General features: G+C 47.4%; 1 protein-coding gene across 1 annotated transcript in view; it reads left to right on the top strand.

The window, feature by feature from the left end:
* The window catches only part of TEX2 (testis expressed 2), a 34,584-nt gene extending 12,098 nt beyond the window's left edge, over positions 1–22,486 (top strand). Inside the window, exons 2-12 of the mRNA XM_066586948.1 lie at positions 615–2,187; positions 2,922–3,122; positions 3,242–3,572; positions 3,777–4,024; positions 4,279–4,419; positions 15,976–16,075; positions 16,189–16,321; positions 17,205–17,327; positions 17,464–17,673; positions 18,349–18,469; positions 20,162–22,486. Coding sequence (XP_066443045.1) covers positions 640–2,187; positions 2,922–3,122; positions 3,242–3,572; positions 3,777–4,024; positions 4,279–4,419; positions 15,976–16,075; positions 16,189–16,321; positions 17,205–17,327; positions 17,464–17,673; positions 18,349–18,469; positions 20,162–20,275 — 3,270 coding nt within the window. The 5' untranslated portion in view covers positions 615–639 and the 3' untranslated portion in view covers positions 20,276–22,486. The remainder of the gene's footprint in view (positions 1–614; positions 2,188–2,921; positions 3,123–3,241; positions 3,573–3,776; positions 4,025–4,278; positions 4,420–15,975; positions 16,076–16,188; positions 16,322–17,204; positions 17,328–17,463; positions 17,674–18,348; positions 18,470–20,161) is intronic.
* The last annotated feature ends 687 nt before the right edge of the window (positions 22,487–23,173 follow it).

The raw sequence follows: 23,173 nt of genomic DNA, 5'->3' as shown, positions 1-23,173 counted from the left end.
CCAGCACTTCTACAGCGATCTGCGCCGAGTCCGTCTCCCGTCTCCCGCCTCCCTGCCATCTCGTACACGTTGTGCCGCTCATCACTAGGAATAACCCCCATATTCGCAGGGCTGGACATCGGAGTGCTCGTAGAGCATTGTACTCCGAGCGCTGCGGTTCACTGGCCTGATGTCTGTGCAGCGTTACTTACATGTACAAAGATGCCTACATACCCCGAGGACTTCGTATGTACCTACATACACGGATACACATAAATACAGCCACATACATGTGGTGCACAGAAGGCTCTAGTGATGGGAGTGCCGTATATGGCACCAGCGTACATTATAATCTGCTCCCGGTAGTCGCTGCGTTGGCCTTCGTGTTTGTCACATTCTGCCTTGTGATAGATGTTTGCTTTGTGCCAAGTTGAGGATTTCACAATGTAACGAGATGTTTCATCATCATGAGCAGATTGTCACATTAGCGCATTATACTCTGGTGTTACTGAGGGCCTGGTATTCTATTACCATGGTAGGCATGGGGTGCATCTACAGGTCTCTGATCCTCACGGCGGTCAGCCGGTGATGTCTGCTCTGACTGCTTTTTGTTTTTTTTTCTTGGTCTTTTGTAGGTCCTGAAACTCTTGTGCGAGTGCAATGACCAGTCTGGACAGTAGCAATGGAGACAAAGCACGCCAAGCCTCTGCCAAGCCAACTGCACCCAAAGTGGAGGTCCAGCGTTCTGTGTCCCGAGAGACCATCACTATTCGCTTCTCCGCTATGGGGCAGGAGGAGGAAGAAGAGGAAGAGACTCTCAGCGAAGAGCTGTATGACCAGAACATTGTAACCGCAGTAGAGGCCAGTGAGGACCTCTGCTTTGATACGGATACACACATGAGCTCTAGTCCTGCTACCTCCCCCATTGTCGCCATGGTAAACTCTTCATTGCCATCACCACTACATACCGCCAAGCCGACCGGGCACACTGTCAAGTCCACAGAAGTTCTTCAATCCACTTCATTCAGTGCTGTGCCATTACCCCTGTCCACATCTCACAATGATCTAGACTCGGCCGGCGTTTCTCCTCCCACTGAGCAGAAGCCATCTTTGATCTCCTCACCATCCAAAGCCCTTGCATTATCCACAGCGTCGCCTGCTGTCTCCAGTCCAAAGCCTTTCTTGAGCTTGGTGAAGTCTCTTTCTGCAGAGGTGGAACCGAAAGAGTCCACCCCACCCACAAGGCACAGACATTTAATGAAAACCCTGGTGAAATCTCTGTCCACAGACACCTCAAAGCAGGAGGTGGAGGGCAGCTCTTACCGGCCCCCAGACTCTAAACTCAACCTTCACCTGTTCAAGCAGTTTACGCAGCCGCGGGTGACTGGTGGAGACTCCAAAACGGCCCCATCCTCTCCCATCACTTCCCCATCTGATGGCCGATCCTTCTTCAAAGTCACTGAAGTGGAGTCGAAGATTGAAGACACTAAGAGACGATTCTCTGAGGTCATCTATGAACCTTTGCAGCTGCTCAGTAAAATCATGGGTGATGAGTCTTCAAGCTACAAATCAAAAGCCTTATCTTCTAGTGCTTCAGAGCTCTCCAGTTTGTCTAGCCTCAATGGTCACCTGGAGACAAATAATAACTATAGTATCAAGGAAGAGGAAGGAGACACAGAGACGGATTACTACACCCCCGAGTCCAATCCTCTACGGGATGAGAAGACACCAGGAGAACACAAGAAGGAACATGGAACCCCACCACCCGGGAAGGATACTGGATATAAGTCCTCCACCTTGGCTCTGGATAAATGCTCTCTGTCTGCTCTGGCCAGTAAAGAGGACGAGGAGTTCACAGAGCTTTACTCCGAAGACTTTGACTTTGAGGACGAGGAGGATGATGTAGCAGAGGCTCCTGAGGAAGGGGCCGGGGTGTGTGCTGCTTCGGAAGGTGAAGGTGATGTGTATGTAGAACATTGTGAGGTTCCTACGCTGACTCTGTATCTTCTTGTACTTTCCATCTACGGTTATTTTTTACTCCCCCTCCCCAGTTATCTTGAAGGATTTTGTTTGGGAATGGCCTTTGGTTTCATTGCTGTCATCACCGTCATTTGGCTTTTTGCCGCTCCCCGTTCTCAACATCGCCGCCTGTGCCAACAGGAGACCCCAGCTGAGCCACTAAACATCACCGAGCCTGATATATGGAAGGTAAGTAGCCATGCTCAGTGGCTTATTGGACACTGCAGAGCACTTCTCAACGTTTCGTTACTGACAGTGTTGGGATTTCCTGTCTGAATATGTGCTAAATTCATAGCTCTACGGTTGGCTGTCCATCCTGACTGGTGAGAGGGGCTGTAGATCCAGTCGCTAGATCCTTCCCACTCCACGTCTGTTTTCCTGGTGCTTCTTTCAGTTGCCTTATGATAACCCAAACCACGTTCTACACATAGTAACATCATGGCAATGGGCATGCCTGTGACTACCTTTATTAGTGACTGCTCAAGGTGTATCATTACCACCACCGATGTATGTTATTATACAAGGTTATCACCCTACTTGGTGTCCTAGTTTCTTAATGGCATGACTGGTAATTTTAGAGTCAACACGGTCTAGAGAGGCAGCCGCTTTAGAGTTGGAGAGTTCAAGGGGTGTGTGGGTGCGATGACCTCCTGGTACCAACTTGTGAGCCCCTATATTTACCCTTTGGCAGCTAAGTGGTTAGAAGCCATATGTGTGGGTTTCTGTGATTGGTGTGGCAAAAGTGATGGTAAGTTGGCGTGGTAGCACCTAGTTGGTGTATTCTCTGTCTCTGTTACCTATGTTATGTGGAAGACACAGAGGAAGAGCTATAGTTCTTTTTCTATTCGTGACCAGGAATGTTGATGAGGGCTCCCAGTGTATGAGCATCGCCAGTCCAATTATGTCTCCTGACTGTCTTCTAGGGATGGATGAACGAGATCCAAAGCTATGACCCAGAGACGTATCATGCCACCCTGACCCAGTCCGTGTTCGTCCGCCTGGAAGGTTCAATGCTACGTCTGTCTAAGCCCAACAAGAATGTCTCTCGTAGGGCCATATACAACGAGCTCAAACCTGATGTCACCTATGTCAGCCAGAAGATCTACGATCTGGTGGACAGCAAGGTAAGTGGGGCTCTGGGGATGTCCTCTTGCTGTTGCCATATTGTGTGGTGAATGAGCGATGATTTCATTCATTGTTATTGGGTGTTTTCAGTTGACCATATGTGTTGATGCCCGCACAGGTCCAACTTGTTCCCCAGAGTCTGGCTCGAAAGCGTTTGTGGAATAAGAAGTACCCTATCTGTCTAGAACTTGCCCGGCAGGAAGACTTCATGTCTAAGGCTCAGGAAGATAAAGAAAGCGTGGAAGATAAAGAAGAGACTCCGGCCGAGGAGGGCAAAAAGAACATCTGCCAACAAGATACCAACAGGGCTACCGGGGGCAAGGACCACATTCTTTACCTGTTTGGGAGGACAGGCAGAGAGAAGGAGGAATGGTTTCGCAGGTTTCTGCTGGCCTCCAAGATAAAGGCTGATATGAAGAAAGCAGGTGGAGCTGCAGCCTTGAAGTCAGGTATTACGGTCACACGGTGGCCCACATAATGTTGACTCCATAAAATCAGGAGCATAGATTCTGCTATGGTTATCAGGTGTCTCCTGTATTAGAGGAGACACTCCGGCCTCTGGACTCTCCACCAGGAGACCCGATGACTGTGGGCGGGTGGCTGTATGTACTTGTATAACCTTACAGCTCATGGATTTCCACCTGTCTCCTCAGGTCCCCTGCTGGCACACAGCAGACAGAGCAGCCCATCCGGGGTCCTCACCCACAGTCGTAGCAGCAGTAAGGGCAGCATGGACGAAGTGATGTCCCAGACCCGGGCAAAAGAACTCCCTGCAAATGTCAAGCAGAAGATGCTACTGGACTACAATGTGTACATGGCCCGGTGTATCCCTCAGGAAAATAGCAGTCCGGGGGAAAGCCCTGTCGTCAGTGCCAACAGCAGCCCAACGGCAGCCAAGAAGGTAAAGGAGGGCAGTAAGTCATGATGATCTCGAGCTAGGATTACCGGGGTGGTACTCTTGGCCATGGTCAGTGCATTATGTAGGGTGTTGGGGACGGAGGGGCCACTGGCCAAGATTTTGGGTAGAACAATGAATTGCACTGTGGAAGTGGCACAAATCAGGATAGCATGGAAGAGGGTTCTTATCCTGGGCGCTCATGCTACTTTGGCCTTCTACCTCTGCAGGGGGTATGATTAGTGTATGTTTCTGGACAGGTGGTCACGGAGCAAGTGGTTCTGGAGCAGCAGGCCTGGGTCAACGCTCTGCTTGGAAGAATGTTCTGGGACTTCCTGAGAGAGAAGTACTGGTCCAATCTGGTGTCAAAAAAGATTCAGATGAAGCTCAGCAAAATTAAGGTTGGTTTTCGTTGCATATCACTGCCAGCGGCCATATTTACCCAAATCCTAGTACAGAGATGCACAAGGGCACGTACAAACCACTTCCCAATACAGCCAGGCAGATTGCTATATGGAGGAGCATTGCAGAAGTGCAAATTGCTGATGAACGGCCACTCGCACCGACCACATAATGGGTTAAGTGGCTGCTTAGTGTTATACTTGTACATAGATAAGGCATACAAAGCATGTGATGTGTATGCTGCACCATGAAGGATTACAACCTATTAATGACGCCACATACGATCCAGCCCGGCAGGTTGCCCTGCACCTCAAAGTAAGCCATCCTGGGCTTTCCCAAGCGTTTAAAGCCAGACCGCTTGCTGCAAAAACAATAAATACTTATAAATGCAAGGTACTAGTTAATATTTTGGCCAAAATATGTAAGCTTGCAACCCATGTCAAGGGTCTGCCTTATCTTGCAAGTCACTACATGAAGGGCAGCTTTACACGACCAGAACTGCACGTAATACATACGTGCACAAGACGCAGAGAATTGAACCCATTGGGGAAGTGTGAAACACTGTGGGACGTGGCACATGTTAAGCAGCCGCTCCCTCCACCCCAATATGTGGTAGATATGCCCGTTGTTCATTGGTTTCTTTCACTTCTGCGTCGCTCCTCCATATAGTAATCTGCCAGTCTGCATTCTCTTGGGCAGTGGTGTTTGTGCCTGTCCTTGAGTATCTTTGTATTCGTATACTGGTAAATATGGCCACTGGCGGTGATATTTCAGTTAATTTGTCCCTCTGCAGTGATATGTTGATTTTTCTTTGCCGTCACAGGGGGTTGTGGGGGGTGCAAACTGTACGGATAACTCAACAGGTCCATATTGCTCTCATCATTGCCCTGACTGATATGTAAGGCATTAATGATTTCCAGTGCTGACTGGCCTTAGTCGGTGACTGCAGAGGGACATTACTCATCAGAACGATGTTTAACCCTCTCCTGGCACTGTGCAATGGATAAGGGGTATTCTCACTGCAGCTGCCCAGATGGAAATCTGAGATCGGCTTCTAGAGCACTTGTCTGCACAAGAAGAAAAAGTCAAGTGCTGCTCACCGATCCAGCCGATGAGGGAACACGTCAGTGTAAATCCAGGTTTGGTGCTGCTTGTAAGACAAGCCAAATAAGAATCCAAAAAGTTCAGCACTATGACATTAAAACTTTCTAAAGTTTTATTGTTACATTTAAAACCTCACAGTTGGGCAACCAACCAACCAACCAACCAATGTGTTTGGAGTGATCCAGCTCTTACTCATGGCTACAAATCGTATATATTTATAATCTACTAGCTTTTGCTGGTTACTTCGGCCTCGTCAAATTCGTATTTACGCTTTTAAGATGATACAAATCGTAACTATCTTCATAACTATTATGTCGCTAACTTAATTAACTTTGTTTTAAACCCATCATCTTTCGTTATCATATACCATTTCTCCCCCCCAAAATAAGACCTACCCTGAAAATAATCCCTAGCATGATTTTTTTTTTTAGGCTTTTCGGAGATGCTTGACATATAAGTTTTACCACGAAAATAAGCCCTAGTTACAGTTAATAAAGTCAATAGGAATGCACTAGGTGCGTGAAAAGGGCCGTGAAAAAACTTAATTGCTGCGTTTTTACAGTGCTTTTCATGCAGGTCAGCCAAATCACCCAGCAGGCTTGGTCCTGGTCCTTTCTGCTGCTCTCCAGAGCCCCGGCACGGTGCCCACAGTCCTTGGCCGCCCACACACTATCACTTCTTGGTTGCAGGATTCATAAATCCCACCTCCACAAAGCCATGCTGTGACTGGTGGTTCAATTAATGCATTGATTGGCCACGGCTCAGCCAATTCAGAAATCCCGCCTCACGAAGCAATGGCTGTGTTTTGGGGGTTTTTTTCCTCGCAACCCTGGGGCCTTTCAGAATGCCCTCGGCTGCCATAGCAACTGAACGGCAACCCGCAATCTCATCATGTATGGCTGTGTGAGACCCCCGAACATCAGGGCATTTAAATGGCGCTGTCAGAATTGACCATGGGATTTAAAGGGTTAACTGCTCCGATAAGTGTCACGGCTTATCGGAGCTGTTGCTGGCAGCTGTAGGAAGCAGCTGGCACCCGCGGTAAATCATCCCACGATACCCCGAAGCTGCAGGACGTAACTCTACATCCTGTAACGTTAAGGGGTTAAAGCGTCACCAACCATTGTAGATGAAATATATGAAAGCTGTCTAAAAGAAAATCTGTCTTTGCTGCCCATCGCAACCAATCACAGCGCAGCTTTCACATTACCCCAGCAGTGTAAGAAATGAAAGCTGCTCTGTGATCGGTTGCTATGGGCAACAAAGACCAGATTTTCTTGAAGACAGCTTTCATAAGGGTATGGTGCCCCTAGCAACCAATCAGTGCAGCTTTTATTGCTTAAGCTGCTGAGGTAAAGTGAAAGCTGTGCTGTGATTGGTTGCTATACTACTGAGGTAAAGTGAAAGCTGCGCTGTGATTGGTTGCTATGAGCAACAAAGCCAGATTTTCTTTTAGACTGCTTTCATAAGGGTGCTGCCGGCCTACTTCTCCACGGCATCCCTGTATTATTAGTCACACGTGTGGAAATATGATTTAGTTTGTCACTCCACTACAGCCATCTTCACCTCATTCTGAAATGGCTGATAACAGGGAGCAATAGATAACATTAACAGAAGGAGATATTGGAGCAGGTGGTGAATCACGGGGATGATTTCACCATTTTATCTCATGATAGCAATGGGAATAATTATAACAGTGCTGCTGACCATTATGCTAAAATGTCGCGGCCACACACTTAGGCCTGGTTCGTATGTGCCTGATTTTAGCGCAGAATAGGCGCGTGAAAAGGTGGCATCTAATAGAACCAATGGTTCCCTATACAAATGTTCAGATGAAGGAATTTTAGACGCGCATGAAGCTCGCACCTGACTACGATAGAACATGCGTGCCCAAAGCTGGCCTCTAAGGTCTGTGCTGCGTGACAGGATAGACCTGACCTCGCTCTGGGGCGTGCTGCGCGGGAGCGTGATACCGCACCCCTCCGATTGTGTGAACCGGTAATTTCCCTGCTAATTAAGCTCGAGACTTAACCCTTTGCAATCCAATTTTGGATTCAAGGTTTCCTAGGGGGCTTTCTCTTTCTGCCATTATACAATGGCGCCATCTGCTGGCTAGAGCCAGTACTGTGGTATGGGACATGCTGGAGAGGCCCCCCGACAACAGAGCAGCCAGTAATCTGCAGTAAGAATACCCTGCTAGACGTCTTCCGACATCTGAGCTGAACAGGCTTCAATCAGAATGTCTTTAGACGTCAGACAGTGGATTGGAAAGGGTTAATAGCTTGAAATCGCCGCTTCATGCTATTTTTCAAGCAGTTAGCCGCGATCTTTTTGCGCGCCTATTCTGCGCTAATATCACGCTCGTGTGCATGAGGCCAGACAAATATTTAGGCCAGTGTTTTCAACAATAGACTGTTTTTGCCAAGTTTCAGGTTCCTCAGCGCATTAGATATTGTCTTGAGGTACAAGCTTTGACCCCCCTTTAGGGGTTGAATTTCCAAAAATGCAAATCGTATATAAATCGGGGTGATATTCTGAAGAATTGGGCTGGGTTCACACGGGTCCGATTTGTAGCGGTTTTGGCTGCATTTTTTTGGGGGGGGGGGGGGGGTTGCCGTAGAAGAACTGCTTCTGCGGCAAAACGGCTTTAAAGCTTATTTTTGTCTTGCGTATTTTGTTGCTTATTATGGGCGCTCTTTCGGCTTGGAGAATTTGCAAGCGTTTTTTTTTTTTTTTTCACAGCGCTTTTTACTTTTTGCCGCGGATTTTGCTGCGTCCATGTAGGTCTATGGACAAAAAAGTGCTGCGGAGAAGTCCAAAGAATTGACATGCTGCGTCTTCTCAAACCATGTTGCAGCAGCATTTCTGCACTGTAGCAGTGCAGAAAAATTCCGTCCTGTGAGAACAGCTTTTTGCCAAACTCATTGACTTTGCCTTATACTGTAAATGCTGCGTTTTTTCACAGATGCGGATATGTAGCGGCAAACCGCAGCACATCCGGCGCGTGTGAACCCAGCGTTATGCAAGAACATCTTGGGTACAACTCGTTACTTATTAACTCCCAATCCATGGAGCAATAGACAATCTTATCTCGCCGTTTGGGATAGTAAATGGGAAGTACAATGTTCATACCGCAATGCTGAAGCAAGACTTGTGTCCGTCCGCTTCAGCAGATTATCCTGCATTGTTGATCCAGAGGAAGGGGAAAAAAAACATGAGGTTGAAACTAATTTTCCTCAATTTGTTCCAGACTCCAAATCTGGCAATCTGAATAATCCGTGGCTCAATAATCCTTCTAAGACCTTATGTCCATCGGCGGATTTTTGCCAGTGGAATCCAGAGCAATAACCCTCCATGGCATGCTATGGAAAAAGGATTCTTCATGCACACAAGCGGGAAACTAATTACTGTTTCCGCTCGCAGATGAGAAATCGCAGCATGCTCCAATTTCCTGCGGTTCCCGCACGAACGGCTTCCATTGAAGCCGCACCGTGTCCACAATTGACATTGCGGATGGGCCACGGATTTCACAGGAAAAGCAGTACTGCACTGAGCATGCCCGCCGGCGAGCCGTGCAGCTCGTCCGCCGAACAGTAAAAGACGAAAAGTAGGTATGCGTGGATGCCAGCAGGGCACAGGGTCTGATTCTGCTGCGGGCTCCCACTTGCAGGATCTGACCCGCCCGTATGGTTTTTGGCCTAAAGTAATTGGTGACTATAAAACGTAATGTTACACTTGGACATCCAGGAACCTTTTGAACTCTTCTAGTGAATTCGCCATCACCACGTCCTCAAGCAGAGAGCTCCATAGTCTCACTGCTCTTACAGTAAAGAACCCTCCCCCCCACCCCCCCACCCCCCCGTCTATTTTTGTGTAGAAACCTTTGTTTTAGATGTAGCCCCCTTGTTATACTTGCAGTATGAATACAATGTATTCAGAAAGCCTTAAGCCCGTCCTGTGTTGTCCTGGCTGTGTGCTTGGAGTCATCGTCTTGATGGAAGGTGACCTTTCTGCCCGGTCTAAGGTCCCCGCCGCTCTGGATCAGGTTATCATTAAGAATATCTCTGTACTTTGCTCTATTCATCTTTCCATCAACCCTGACCGGTCTCCCTGACCCAGCCACTGAAAAACACCCCCCAGCACAATGCCGCCACCACCAGGCCTCCATGTAGGGATGGTATTAGACAGGGGATGAGCGGCGCCTGGTTTCCTCTACAGATAACTAAAGCTCAGAAAGGTCAATCTTGATTTCATCAGACCTGAGAATCTTGTTTCTCACAATGAGTCCTTTAGGTGCTTTTTGGCAAACTCTAGGTGGCTTTCATGTGTCTTTTACTGAGGAGAGGCTTCTAGTATTAGTGTAATATGTCTCCTCCAGATGTATGGGTGAAGACATGGGTTGGCTGGGCTTCCTGAATGGTAATGAACATGTGACGCCCACAGCTTCCCATTGGGTAGTGCACACATCAATCAATGTAGACATACTGCACTGCACACAGCAGCTGTGCATCGGGGATGGGACAGCAGGGGTAGAAGCAGTGTCGCCCCCATCATCATTTACTGCGCCTCCAGGGATTACTCAGCAGAAGATAAGGAGTCTGTGATGGCTCTTCCTGTGCATTGTCCTGGCCCTCTTAATCTGCTGTGCGTTGTGAGCCATGTGCTGCCACTGCCCTCCCTACGTCTCCGGTGCCGGCGCTTGTCATGTGCCATGTGCTGCCGGTGCACTCCTGTTGTGTCTGGTGCTGGGGGTTGAAGAACGCCAGTAGCAGATGACATCTGCCATGCACATTGGATGAGCCATATGCTGCCACTGCCCTCCCCGTGTCTCCGGTGCTGGCGCTTGTCATGTCCATGGGCTGCTGGCACACTCCTGTTGTGTCTGGCGCACTCAACACAATATGTCTCCACTTATTGATGTGTGCAGGAGCCAAAGCCAATCGGGAGCTGTGGGCGTGACCAAGGCGTTACCTCGAGCTGGGCCCAGCCACACTTCCTGTGGTGACATATTGCACTAATACCAAGGTTTCTTTCTGGCCGCTCTGCCATAAAGCCCAGATTGGTGGAGGCTGCAGTGATGGTTGACCCTCTGGAAGTTTCTCTCATCTGCACACAGGGTTTCTGGAGCTCAGACAGACTGACCATTGGGTTCTTGGTCACCTCTCTTACCAAGGCCCTTCTCCCCCGATTACTTAGTTTGTGGGTCGGCAGCTCTAGGAAGAGTCCTGGTCGTTCCAAACTTCTTCCATGTAAGAATTATGGAGGCCGCTTCCAGTTAACTGGAATCCCCAAGTCCTCTTTCATCTCGGTGTTTACAGTGGTTTCCCATTATGATTTATACGTTCCCTTCTGAATTGACTGTAATCCTGTTTTTTATTATAAGTGTTCTAACTGTAGTAACCCCCTTCCACTGATCCTCCCCCATCTCCTTTACTTAAGGCCCTTTTACATGGACGACTGTTGGGCGCGGAAGCACCCGACAGACCCAGTGGTAATCTTTCCTGTGCTTTCATAAAGCAGCGCTCCTCAAACAGTGAATGGAGGCGGACGGGGCCAGAGATCGTTCCAGCCCACCCACCTTCATCACAGTAAACGGGCCGTCGCTCATAGATGAATAATGGCCGGTTTACACAGGGTGATAGTCATTTGATTTTTATGTCTGCACGATACGAACGAATTATCATTCGCCGTTTAGGTGCTTACACTGAATCGGTCAGATTCCTGCGATTCAGCGCGAATCGGAACGACAATCCATTAGGTGTAAACAGGGCCCTAAGGTCTCGTGTCCACTAGAAAAGTACAATCCGTGCCGATTTCTGCAGCAGATTCCGCGCTGATTTGCTTTAAATGGTATTTCTTTTTCATGCGGATATCCGCACCTATTGATAGCAATGTGGCCGGTCCGCACGGAATCCGCAATAAAATAGAGCATGCTGCGTTTTTTTTCCGCACATAAAAAACGCAAATCGATTAAAATGCCATCCGCGGGTGCAAAATTCAACTTATTTGACCTGCAGATGGCCAATGATTCCCTATGTGCAAAATTTCACCCGCGGAATCCGTAATTCAATTTTGCTAGTGGACATAAGGCCTTAGTCTCCGGTCACGGTCTACTCTCTCTGCGGTGACCCTTCTCCCAGTGACTAGTTTAAGAGGGGTGGGGGTTTAAGGGGGCATTGGGGAGCTTTTAGACGGAACCATTAGTTGTGTGAAGCCATCGTGTGGCATGGAGAACCATAGTTGGTTGAAATACATCATGTGATCAGTCATATACATAATTAATGCAAGTATTTGCTAATGCTCTGTATAATGCATAACACGGATGTATGGAATACCATAGGATGAATTTTGATTGGTCAGCATGTATTTTATGTCGGCACGCCTGTGATCTGTAACCATAAGTAAGGGTGGGATCGCTCAAAATGCGGAGGGGGGTTTGCCCGATTGTGAAGTTTTACATGCAGCAATAAGGTCTCTTTCACACAGACTACAAAACCATGTAATTTTCCAGGGCGACGCGACAGTGCTAAAAAAACGCATGTTTGTGAAACCCGTGCTTTTCAATGGCTTCCTTCAGCTTAGCAATGTTTTCACTGATGCGATGTTGCGAGAAAAAAAAATTGCAGCGTGTTCTATCTTTCTGCGATGTGCGTTGTTTTTGTAGCCCATGTTTCTCTATAGAGCCCCCATGTTTATCGCATCGTATAGCAGGAACTTGCGATTTTCGTGCTATGTGATACTTTTTAACATTAGAAACTCCTATTTAACTGATGATAAAATTTGCGCGATTTTATCGCGGGTAGCGGCAACACGAGCGATGCAAGATTTTTAACTGATGATACAAAATTGCAGGAACAGAGCTGTGATACCGCCGCGATTTTGTAGCGGCAATATCTAAAGCGGTCTGACTTCCTGGTGCTGGATTTTATTTACCTAGACGTTTGGATTAATAAGGTACCAAGCGTCGGCTCTACGCTGCAACGTCTTCACTGTGTCTGGTGGGCTGTGATCGCCCCCTCATGGACACCATCGGACTAGAATACAGAGTATCTAATACAACCTACAATTTTTTTTTTTATGCCTGATTTAATAAAGGTTAATACAAAGTGCCATAAACATATAATGCATAACAGCTGCTGTACTACATTAGGAACCTTATTAACTCCTTATTACCCTGTTATGTAGGATGATCTGTTAGAACAGGGAGAGATGAGACTTTCTTTCCCTGTTTGTAACCCTAATTTTCTTTCCTGGTCCAGTGCCCTGATGAGTTGCATGGAGGCGAGTCCAGAACATGTAAAACAGAAATGTTAAGGGTATTATGCTGCTTGTTCCAGCTTGGGGTTGCTCTTTTCAGGGCGGTAGCCCCATTGGTTCTGCACTTGGGACAGATGAGAGATATAGTATAGGGATTTTTCTATTACTGGAGAACCAAGTAGTCTAAAAAGAACTGACAATCCCTGCTAAATCATGGTAAGATCATTCCTTATTACCGATTATTGTACTAAGTTGCCTGTCAGTAGTTATGAGCTTTTTTTAATATAGTTGAGAGAGTATTATATTTTTATGCTTGATTTAAAGGGATTCTGCCATCATAATTCCCATTACTAGGGTGCCAACATAGCGCCACCTGCCTCAAGGAACAGAATCTCACCAGGGGGGTAAGAACCTGGCTGGTGATATGGCATAACAAATAAATAACTTCTGCGCTCTGCCGTACCATGGCCAATTTCTTTGTGCCTCAGATTTGGAGAATTTTTTTTTTCTTTCCAAGATTTTATTTAAAACCCTTTCCTGAGGGAAGAATGCAGAAAAGGGAAAACCTTATATTTCAAAGCTCAGGTCAATTTGAAGAAGTAAGGCAAAAGTAAAACTGGTCGTTGGAGCTCTGCGAAAAGGGGAAGAGGAAGGAATTTCCTTTTTAACCCTAATGAAAAAGATCAGCAGAAATCAAAGCAATGACGGCATTCTAGGAAGTGCAGGACTTCCTTTTTCCGGGTAGCAGCTTTGGCTCTCCGAAAGTGCCTGGTTTTTAAAAATAATAAAAGAATATCGATGGAGTTTAATTTTTCTCCCTCCACAAAGATTCCTAATAATTACTTGTTCCTCATCACAGCTTATGTTAACCCTTTCCAATCCAATTTGTATCCTGGTTTTCCTAGGGGGCTTACTCTTCTGCTGTTATACAACGGCGCTATCTGCTGGCTAAAGCCAGTACTGCATGAGGTGACACGTTGGATAGGCTCCGATAGCAGAGAGGCTGGCAATATACAGTAAGAGAACCCCGACGGACGTCTTCCAACATCGGAGCTGTACAGCCTTAAATCATAATGTCTTCAGAGGTCACAGTGGATTGGCAACGATTAATTCAGCAGAGAGTCCGGGATCTGTTGCAGTTCGGAGGCATCTCTCCAGTACCTCGAGCCGAGCAACGAAAAGGCCCTTCCAGTTTATTCCTACTGGCACATTTCGGATGATCATAAACTGGAAGCCCTTGAACAAATTAATACAGAAGGTTCAAGATGGAATCCATAAACTCAACAGTAAAATTAATAAAAGAGCTTTTCTGATGACAATAGACCTAAAAGATGCCCATTTTCATGTTCCAACCCATCCCAACTCTTAATAACTGAGATTTGCAATTCCTGTGGGAAAGCACATTCAACACTTTCCATTCAGGTTTCTACTTTTCAAGATCTCTTCAGCTCCTTGTATATTTGTAAAAGTAATGGTGGAACTGGTTAAACTCTATCATTATCCCCGATCTAAAGGATATTCTGATTGTGGCAACATCCAAGGAACTCTTGAATTCCCATGTATTAATCACTGCCCAGGTCCTTCACTCTCTAGGCCGGAAAATCTGGTGGGGGAAATCGGAAGTTACTTCCAGTCAAAAATAAACTTTTCTAGGCATTCTTTCTTCCCATAGCCAAATGCTGAGTCTTAAGTTTCACATAAAAGTTTTCTGAAACTAACTTGGTGTTCAATTCCAACAGCCATGTCTTTGCCAATGTCGTCATCCACCTGCATTTCAGCAGTAGCTTTGTTCCAATCCCATACAGAGAGTCTTCAAAGTTCAATCCCTTCAGTATGAGATAAAAAAACTTCTGTAGACAAAAGGGTGGTAATGTGGAAAGCTATTAAAAAAACCAAAAACAAAGCTGACTAATTTGGTGGCTAATGAGGAACAATCAGAACAATGGGGTCAGGTGGTTCGAGAACCCAGCGATTCCAATGGTGGCCGACTGTTAATATTACCAGATATGGTCACAGTATGGCGGGCACCAGTCTTCCACATTCAGGGAACTTTATACCTGTTGACTCCTGAAGAACTTTCTGTAGTGCATAACCAGGAACCAGCATGTAAAAATATTCTCTGACAGTATTATGATAGTAGCGTTTGTCCAACACCAAGATGGAACAAGTCACACTCCTCTACAAAGCCTTGCTCAGAAAATGTTTCAAGTATAAAGCAAAGCATGTTTCAGCCATTATAGTGACTCGACTAAAAGGATCCCTAAACACAAAGGCATGCCTGATATTTCAGCAGTGAGTGCCACGGAGAACCAACAAACCCAGCAATACAACAGTAGGGAAGTTAGCAATTGCAGAAATTTTGTCTATGTGGCGTACCTTGCATCGACTTGGATTCAGTAGCCAAAGACTGACAAGGGTGCCCCTGATGACCATGCATTATCGCCACCACTGCCTCGCATGGGCCTAGAAAAGACTTCAATGGCCCTTGTACACATGGCAGAAGGTTATCTGTAGTGATGAGTCCCATTACTGAACCACAGAGATGGCCAGGTCCGCATCTGGCGTAAACATGAAGCAGTGTTCCATGGGTGCGCTGTTGGGGCTGAACAGGCCAGTAGTGGTGGTTTTAATGTTCTGGGGAGCGGTTCCCTGGCATGGCCTTAGACCACTGGTCATCATTCTAGAGTGGTATGATGAACAGTATTAGCTGACAATCTGTCTGCATGTTTTCTAGAAGTTTTCCTCAAGCGAAGCGCCATCTTTCAACAGGGCAACACTCCGTGTCATTGAGCTCTGATCACTAGAGTGGTTGGTGGAACATGGCAATAAACTGACTTGGCCCCCAAACTCACCGGATTTTAACCCCCTCGAACATATGTGGGATATGCTATGGGATCTTCTCCCGCTTATCTAATGTACATCAATTGGTGGAGCTGCTGCAGCGGGCATGTGTAGAGTTGAGTAGGGAGGATGTTCGCCACCATGTGCTGTGATCTCCCAAAAAAAGTGGACGAATGTAATGCAGTGTTAATTCACTGTATATGTTCAAGATTTGTACCCTACAGTGCATGGGTATTCATGACAGCGCCCCTCCCATCTTTTAGGTTTTCTGGTAGTTGTTTGCATTTTGTGACTTCCTGGGGGCTCTTCCTTGATGATATCTGTGTATCATTGTGCCTTCCGTGTCCCTGCAGCTGCCATACTTCATGAATGAACTGACGCTAACCGAACTAGATATGGGAGTGTCTGTGCCGAAAATCCTTCGAGCCTTCCAACCAACCATTGACCACCGAGGTATGTGTTCACTGAGGCTGGAGTACAAAGCTATCATCTCTTCCCCTGAGCTATAATTGCTGGAGGGTGGAGCATAACCCCATGGTGGAGTAATAGATTTCTTGTTATTTCAGGTTTCTGGACGGATATGGAGATTTCCTACAACGGGTCTTTTCTTATGACTTTAGAAACAAAAATGAACCTGACCAGGCTGGGGAAAGAGCCACTCGGAGAAGCCTTCAAAGTGGGGGAGACTGGAAAAGAAGGGTGAGCGATTTCTTTGGTGATTTAGAAAGTTTTTGACTTGTGGGTGGAGTAGATATTCATAGAATGGTAGAGTTGGAAGGGACCTCCGGGGTCATCGGGTCCAACCCCCTGCTCAATGCTGGATTCACTAAGTCATCCCAGACAGAGGTCTGTCCGGCCTCCGTTTGAAGACTTCCATTGAAGAAGTTATTGGCGGGTCCTAGGTGGACTAGATTACATGGGAGTAGTGGAGGATTCTAGGTGGTGTAAATAATTTGGTTGTAGTTGAGGTTGCGAAGTGGGGTGGAGTTGATGGTATGAAAACAGTACAGGATGGTGGGTGGAGTGGATGTGGAGGGCAGTAGAGGATTCTGGGTGGAGTAGATGATTTGTACTAGGAAGTTGGAAGACGGGAATGAAGTTTCGGGGTCCGAATTTGTAGTTCTACTCCCTGCTATGTACATTTGAGTATTGATGTGTGTCTCCCTGTCTTTCTATCTGCTTCCATCCCCGGATTTCTAATGGGTGAGTGCAATGTACTGAACTCTACCTCTAATCACATAACAATGCGTTCTGGATGTAGCTCAGACTATATATGGCGGTAATGGATACTGGTAAAGTACTCCCTTCCGGAGTCAGTGATGTTGGTACTCCCATGCCTGAACCCCCCCACCAGCGGGATATTACGCAGATCTCCATTCCTTCCCTCCACTTCTTCCCTGATCTGACTGTCACACTGAGGATTAGACCTTTCGTTTCTTATAAGAGGGCAAGAATAAATTTGCCTCCATTGATATCTGGATGCTCTTGCTATCCACAATGCCTTGCAGGTTCTACTATATATCTTCTCATTGCTTCACCGTGAGCTTCGGGCCTGTGTTCATACTTGTCTGTTCTCCATCAGGGCTAGACCGAGGGCCTATTACCTAGCAGACAGTGATGAGGAGTCGTCCAGTGCTGGATCATCTGATGAAGAAGATGCAGCTGAGATAACTGGGGACCGACAGCAGATGCCTGGAGCTGAAGGGTAATTTCCTGGCCAAAACCCCCTATGTGTATCACAGGGCGGCGGTCACATACGTGACTGACAACTGTGACTGCTCCATAACAACACCTTCCCTTGTCTGTGTGCTGAGACTGCTCTGAGCTTCCCTTCTTCGCAGGTACGCAGGGCCTCATCGAACGAGCAGGATCATGAGATTTGTAGATAAAATAGCCAAGTCCAAATATTTTCAGAAAGCAACAGAGACTGAGTTTATAAAGAAGAAGATTGAGGAGGTTTCCAACACCCCGCTGGTGCTGACCGTGGAGGTGCAGGAGTGTAGAGGAACACTGGCCATCAACATTCCCCCTCCTCCTACTGACCGCATCTGGTGAGTCACAGCAAGTCTCTCCTTGGCTCACTTCACAAGGTTTCTTACCATTTCCATTCTTCAGGTCCGTCATGGCACACTGGATCCATGAAAACACAAGCTGGCACCTGAGGGCACCCATTGTCTGACTACAATGGGTTTAGTGCAAGCTCTGTCATATTTTCAGCATCTATGACGGAAGCGCTGCTGGAAATAGGAAGAACATGTAAGCTGCTGTTAGCAGCCGTCAGACCGTTCTCCATATAGCACTTCTGTCAGCAATGCGATGAGTTATGACCCCGGCAGACGGGCGGAAATTCCGCGGCAGGATTTCCGCCCCTGGAAGCTGCCATAGGATTGCGTTAACAAACGCAATCCTATGCAGACGGCCGCGCGAAATCTCGCGCGGCAAACAAATCACGGCATGCTCTATTTCTGTGCGAGGCTCGCAGAGGCCCGCACAGAAATGTCACTCCCGGGCCGCTGGCTCCGCTCTGCGCATTTGCCCGGCAGCCGGCACATGAAAGAGCCGTGGCCGCGGGAGCAGGTGAGTGTCACGCTGCTCTCTGCCGGCGCTCGGGTCGGGTCCCGCTGCGAGAATTCTCACAGCCGGATCCGACCCGGCCGTCTGCAGGCGGCCTAATACAGCTGTATAGCTGGGGTTCACTCCACTGTGGTTTTCTCCCTTTATACAAGGTATGGCTTCCGGACGCCGCCACATCTGGAGCTGAAGGCACGTCCAAAACTTGGGGAGAGGGAGGTGACCTTTGCTCATGTCACTGAGTGGATTGAAAAGAAACTGGAGCAGGAATTTCAGGTGAGATGGGCAAGATGGCAGCTACTGTCTGTACAAGTAACACTAATCAAAGCTGAAGGGGGTAGGGTTTGCGGGTGCCGATGGGGAAGAGCCATGTAACATCACCCTCGCATCATGTAACTTTAGTTTGAGTGCAAGAGATTGATCTATCTCACATACTCAATCTTGCGCACACCTTCCACTCAGATTGCAAATTAAGCATAAAGCACTTATATCACATCTTGTATCCAAGCTAGAGGTGGGACAACAGGGTACTAGAGCCTCCATGCCCGCCCGTATCACCTCTTGTATCCAAGCTAGAGGCGGGACAACAGGGTACCAGAGGCTCTATGCCCGCCCATATCACATCGTGGATCCAAGCTAGAGGCGGTACAACAGGGTACTGGAGCCTCCATGCCCACCTGTATTTCATCTTGTAACCAAGCTAAAAGTGGTACAACAGGATACGAGGCTCTATGCCCGCCCATATCACATCGTGGATCCAAGCTAGAGGCGGTACAACAGGGTGGGTACTGGAGCCTCCATGCCCACCTGTATTCCATCTTGTATCCAAGCTAAAAGTGGTACAACAGGGTACTAGTCTCTATGCCGACCGTAACACATCTTGTCTCCAAGCTAGAGGTGGTACAACAGGGTACTAGAGCCTCCATGCCCACCCATCATCTTGGATCCAAGCTAAAAACAGCAAAACGGGGTACTAGAGCCCCTATGCTGGCTGCATCACATCTTGTATCCAAGCTAGTGGTGGTACAACAGCGTACTTGAGCCTCCATGCCCGACCATATCATATCTTGTATCCAAGCTAGAAGTTGTACCACAGGGTACTAGAGCCTCTGTGCCGGCCGTATCACATCTTGTATCCAAGCTACAGTCCATATACCCTAGAATACTAGCTGCCACCACCCCCGGTAATGCCAAAGGTCATGGATACACACACTGCCATCTAGCAGTCAAAGTATTAACACCACCGAAGGCTTGTGGTCAGCGCCAAAAGGATCTTGCCTACAGAAACCTATATTTTACAGCACGTTCTTACAGTCTGTGTGTCCCCGAGGCTGGGATTAAAAATTGGAACAATTTTCAGCCCGGCTGGCCTTTCAAACGTGAACATGTTATGTTGTTCCAAGTGTCTTTTAGGATATGTTCACATCTAGCTGATTTGCTGCAGATTTTGGTGCGGATCTGCAGCCGCTTTCACCTCTTCACCTTTAATTCAATGGAAAGGGTGAAATCTGCTGCAGATCCGCAGCAAATCAGCTAAGTGTGAACCTCCCCTTAAAGTTCCCAGGCCCTCTCTTAGGTTGGAGAACTGCCCATTAGTTTATTAAGTAAATCCCTCGTTTAGGACTGGAATGTGAGATGATAATAAAGGGGGAATACAATGAATATTAGGCAGTCCATTGACCTGTAACCCCTTTACTAGAATGGGGATGTTCACCTTGGACAGACAGAGGTCCATCTGGCTATCCTCTTAGAAGCTTGTCCAATTTGCCCAGTTTCAGGTATATAAATGACACTCCTCTCCAAAGGATGAGTGCAACTTCCCCCACCTAGACCTCCTTCCTGCAAAAAAAAAGTTCTTGGCCAGCTCAAGGAGCCTCCCGGATACACCACATATTCACATATGTACAGTCATGATATATACATGCATCGGTGATGAAAATGTAATGGGTTCTGTTCTTTCCCACCTAGAAAATCTTTGTCATGCCAAACATGGATGATGTGTACGTGACCATCATGCACTCGGCCATGGACCCACGATCCAGCAGAGAGGAGGAGGAAGAGGAGTTGACAGATACTCAATGACCCATGGATCCCGCTGTTTACAGTGTTAAAAACTTTAACTTTGTTTTCTCCCCATTGAGTTGTGACCCGCTTTGTGTCTGTCACGCCACCGCTGCGGTGCCATGGAAGGGCTGCCCTGCTTCTGGGTCTGAAAGTGCTTCTCCCTGGAAGTCACAGTAATTGAGTATGGAGGTTGTACTCATGAGAGATGACCACAGTGCCAGTCAGACTGTATCGAACCCCCATTCTTTCACTTAGACTGCCGCTCCCACTGGGCTGATCTGTACCAACAGCAGCATCTGCCGGCTCTAGTAAAAGGTCCCGGAGCACGAAGAAGAAGAGGACCCCATATGTGTAAAGGGACGAGCAGCATAGTCGCCTATACAGTCAGGAGTTGAGAGAATGTGCTGCAGCAGAACAAGTGAGATGTATAGAGCTGATGAGGCTCCCGGCTGCAGCACATTTATATCTGCAGGTGTCTCGTCTCTTTGTAACCAGTGTCTATATGTAACTTCCATGCTGTGTTCCTTATACTTCAGCACTTCTCTCCTGTAGGAACTGGACGCTGTCAAACCAAAGCTGATTTGTACGTCTGATTGGGGGATGGTTTGCTGTGAGGCAGTATGGTGGCCGGGACAGCCTGATCCCGCAGTACGAGGACCAATAATCACACAGGCACTACATACACGACAAGCACTTTTTACATAGTAGAAACGCTTCAGATGAGGCTTCTCTGCCCTATAACGTACGCCGCGGGGGCGTCATCCATGTGAAGGTTTTATCAGTGGAATGAAGGAGCCATAACCAAGCAGTACCAGTGCTCCACCAGCAGGGGGCTCAGCTGCACACCATGACCAAACCTCAATCCTGTGCGGCAAAGCCCCCTGGTGGTTGTGAGGGGTATTACACTACATTCCACAGCTTCAGCTCCAGTGCTGGACTTTCCATGGTGCTGCCCTTATACACACATTTATTTATATACATGTGATATTTACCCCATGAAGGAATAATTGCGCTGTTTTAAGGCCATTAATTACACTTTTGTGATTGGAGTTTTATTTATTGTGCGACGCAGTTTTTGTGTGATCTGTATAGAAGGAGCGTTCTGATGCTTTATATCGTGATGTACAATCGTGGAGTCTCCGGTCCCTCTGACTGTTCTGCCTGTCAGAGTGCTTGGACACTCAATAATACAATAATAAGGCTTTTAGGAGTGCCGCACACATATATAATATATACACACACAGGACTGCATTAACCATAGAGGTAGGATGGCCACCAGTGCTAGAACGCCTCCGCCACCCTCCGGCTACATGATGATGATTATTCTTTTTTTACAGCTTTGCAGAGATGAGTTCTGGTAAATTTGCCAAGTTTCCTTTTGTTTACAGCAATGTTGGATTTTCTGATTATTTTATGGAGATTTATTTTTGTGTTTTTTTTTTTTGTTTGTTTGTTTTTAACCTTTTCTTTTCTGTCCTAAATGTTCGTTTTGTCTGCGCTTGTGACAACAGCGTCTTCTATGTGCAATGAATATTCTAGTTATCCTGACACCTGTGGCATTGACCCGCCGGTGCTGGAGGCCTCTACGTTGTCGAGCATGGACTGAGTTAAAGCGGCCGATGCCTCATCAACGTTATGTAATTTGCTGTGATATGTGGAGGTTTACTGAACATGCGGGGAGGATGGTATGACTGGGGTCTGCTCCATCAGTGCTGCACCCACTATATGACACCAGGAATGTCCATTATCAGAACAAGTGACTCTCCACTCCTCTACCCCCAAGTCTAAACTTTAGGGTACTGTCATGACTATCGCAGCTCTGCTGATTGGCTGGCAGGGGCTCATGTGACCCAGTTATTTGGTGTCCTGTACTCAAAAATCCTGGAAATGTCAAGTGGACCTATTTATGACTTCATTCATACTGCTGGTTGAGTGTAGTAATACGTGACTTTGTAATGATGATGCATACAGGTGCATCATGGGAAAACCTCATTCCCCATATGTTCAGTATCTCACAGTTCATTGCAAATCAGTCACTACATGGCGAGATGCGGGTGGCTGTAGGGAGCCCAACTCTGCGGTGGTGACTGTAGGGGAGTGTAAGGGTTAACGTCTGCATTGCCACAGCCCACGCTCCTGGCTCTGCTGTGTTCACGCTGCACTTGGTCATATTAGTGGGTGATCAGAATTCGCTCATTGTTTTATTAAATAAAGAAAATCTTCTTTCTGCCCCGTCTGTCAGAAGTCGTTATTTCCGACATGTTGGAATGATGCGGCTCTCCTGTACTTGTAGCCCCCAGCATGGATGATAACGTTGGCTATAGGGCAGGCTACAGCTGGGAGTAATGTGTGTGAATCCAAGCTACTGCCACCTGGAGGGGCATACACGCTATGGCATGCTCGCAGAGGAACAGACTGACCTCTAGGGACTTGCAAGCTCAGGGCTCTTTCACACAAGCGCAGCGTCTTTTTTTTTTTTTTTTTTTTTTTTTTTTTTTATGTCAGTCGTGTCACGGCCACAGCGCGACCGAGATATGGACTGCCGTCAGGTGGGAAGAGCCAGTTTAGCTCTCCTAAACTGCCTCCCCCTATCCACCGGCTCTCGGCAAGAGGAAGAGGTGGGACGGGGCGAGAGCTAGTGTGCTAAGCTCCTGCTTCCTCTCCGCCCCTTGTCGGCTTCCAACAATGCAAGGGGGCGGGAGCTTGGCGACTAACTCCCGTCCCCTCCCATTGCAAACAGCCGGCAAGGGGCGAAGAGGAAGAGTGAAGGGGATGGGAGTTTAGTAGGCATGCTACTAAACTACCTCCCTTCTCTGGCAGCTATCATAGGCTCCCATAGGAGTCTATGGGAACCTCCGCTGTATTCCGACCAGAAGCTAGTTCCTGAACTATCTTTCCTGGCTGGCATAAAAGCAC

Source organism: Eleutherodactylus coqui, chromosome 13, assembly GCF_035609145.1.
Source record: "Eleutherodactylus coqui strain aEleCoq1 chromosome 13, aEleCoq1.hap1, whole genome shotgun sequence".
NCBI classification, from domain to species: Eukaryota; Metazoa; Chordata; class Amphibia; order Anura; family Eleutherodactylidae; genus Eleutherodactylus; species Eleutherodactylus coqui.
Note: the sequence above shows the minus strand (reverse complement) of the source record. Positions and strands in the feature narration are given on the sequence as shown.